Source organism: Plectropomus leopardus, chromosome 4 (assembly GCF_008729295.1).
Source record: "Plectropomus leopardus isolate mb chromosome 4, YSFRI_Pleo_2.0, whole genome shotgun sequence".
Lineage (NCBI taxonomy): Eukaryota > Metazoa > Chordata > Actinopteri > Perciformes > Serranidae > Plectropomus > Plectropomus leopardus.
In genome coordinates, this window is record NC_056466.1 from 1,526,163 (window position 1) to 1,528,428 (window position 2,266).

At 37.6% G+C, this 2,266-nt stretch overlaps 1 protein-coding gene across 1 annotated transcript in view; it reads left to right on the forward strand.

Annotated features, from left to right (window-relative positions):
* Positions 1–1,973, forward strand: part of LOC121942424 (carcinoembryonic antigen-related cell adhesion molecule 5-like) — a 13,112-nt gene extending 11,139 nt beyond the window's left edge. The window contains exons 10-12 of the mRNA XM_042485626.1: positions 713–794; positions 891–1,025; positions 1,609–1,973. Coding sequence (XP_042341560.1) covers positions 713–794; positions 891–999 — 191 coding nt within the window. The 3' untranslated portion in view covers positions 1,000–1,025; positions 1,609–1,973. The remainder of the gene's footprint in view (positions 1–712; positions 795–890; positions 1,026–1,608) is intronic.
* Positions 1,974–2,266: the final 293 nt, after the last annotated feature.

The window sequence follows — 2,266 nt, forward strand, 5'->3', positions numbered from 1 at the left end:
GTACATACATTTGGATCTCTCAAATTGACCTTAAAATAATTCAGTTTAACTTAAACTGCGGTCTTCTCTCTGCGTGTGTTGCCATTGACACTGTGTACTTTATGTGCCTCTGCTCCGTTGATAGCCGAGGCTGGAGGCATTATGGATTTTTGGTTGTCTGCTTGGCACATTCTCATGAACGCAATATCTCAAAAACACCTCAATGACATTTATTCAAATTTAAGACAAACATTCCCTTAAACTCACTCATGAGGTGATTAGATCTTGGTGGTCATAGGTCAACAGTCAAAGTCCCTGTGACCTTGTGTGTCTCATTCTTGTGAACACAATATTAAACCTTGAGGGACCTTTCAAATTTCAAATTTTGTTGGTTAAAGGTCAACGGTCTCATACTTGTCAACGCAATATTTCAGGAGCGCCTTGAGGGAATTTCTTTAAATTTGGCACAAGAATTCAAGTGGACTCAAACATGAGCTGATCAGATTTTGGTGCTTAAAGGTCAAGGTCACAGTGACCTTGCATTCATCTCATTCTTGTGAACAAGATACCTCACAAACACCTTGAGGGAATTTCTTCAAATTTGGTACAAAAGTTTGACCGGATTCCAGGATGAGCTGATTACATTTTCATAGTCAAAGGTCAAGGACACGCTGACTGTGCATTTGTGTCATTTTTTGAACATAATGACTCAAAAACATCTTTACTGTCACAGGTGCATCCAGATCTAACTTTGGAATAATACTGCTTTTTTCCATGATGATTGTCGCCATCTTCTATGTCTATCTACGGATTAGGTGAGCATCACTGTGATTTCATTATTTCAGAATTCAGCCATTTGTTTAAAACAAATATTGCTGAATTTAATTATTAATTGTCCCTTTCATTTACAGGTTGCCCTATCTACATCGTAGGCGCAGACGGAGACAAAACAGCAAAGCCAGTGGTGCAGCTCACCATGAGCCATATGGGCGCAGGGCTCCATCTAGAGGGACGCGCTGAAGTTACTCCCAGAAAAAAAAATTCAAGTGAGTCATCTAAGTCTATATATTTCACAGTTTCCTTGGCACAAATAATCAACAATAAAATAAAATAAAATAAAATGAAATAAAATAAAATAAAATAAAATAAAATAAAATAAAATAAAATAAAATAAAATAAAATAAAAATAAATAAAATAAAATAAAATAAAATAAAATACTTTTAATTACTTAAATTATTAATTACTTTTTAGAATTAAAAAAAGTTAAATAAAATAAAAACATTGGTATTTGTACTATGGGGTCGGGGGCGGAGGCCTGCCCAGGGCATCAAATGAGCAAGAAACACTTAAACCACTGAAAACTCATCATATTCCAAACTTGTGTGAAATTACTTGACTTTGGAATTCAAAAATATCCAGTACAAACGTAGATTTTTGCAATCTTTTAAAAAGGAGTATGTTGTCATCTCCGCTGTGGCTTTCTTTCCATTGCTGGGCAGATATTTAATGAAGTATTCTCAGCAAAAAAGTGCATTTAAAGATGAAATTCTGGCTTTATTGAACTGTCACCTGTCATGATTTTATTGATTTTATTGATTTTATTGATTTTACCTCTCCTGTTTTTCCAGACTCAACCGTGGCTCACCTGCCCACCAGCTGTCTGCACTTTGTTTTCTGCACTGGCCAGTCAGCTAACTTGTCTCTAGCATTGGCAGTGCAGATGAACATGATTCTTGTCATGGATACGTTTTTGAGAGATGTTTTTATTCCCACAGCAACAGTAATTGCTTTGGAAATAAATTTAAAAAATATTCTAGGAATAATAATGTTTTTTAAAATATTTGTGACTGTCTACCATCTCCTTCCAACGCAGGTGTGAAGGCTAAAGGTTGATTTATAGTGAGGCAGGTGACTCTCTTGGTAAGTGTCACTGGACAGAAAAGTGGTGAGCGACACGTTCTCATTCTTTTTTATGTCCCGCACAACGTCACATTTTGTCATGCAATGCGGTCGTGTTATAATCGTCATCACAGAGACTGAAACTTTTCAATCCACTCGACTCCGACCTGCATTCAGCTCCTCTGTCCACAGAGGCCGCCGTCTGTCAGCAGCAGCTCCTGCAGAGCTGAGAGGACAGCGGCCTGTAAAACTGCCGTCACCAGGCTGACTGACAGCAGATGTTTAACTGAACAGTTTTCAGATGAGCTCCATGGGAGGAAATCAACAATTTTAACAGTTGTTGATTCACTGACTTTATCTCCCAGCTGACCATCGCGACTCACAGAC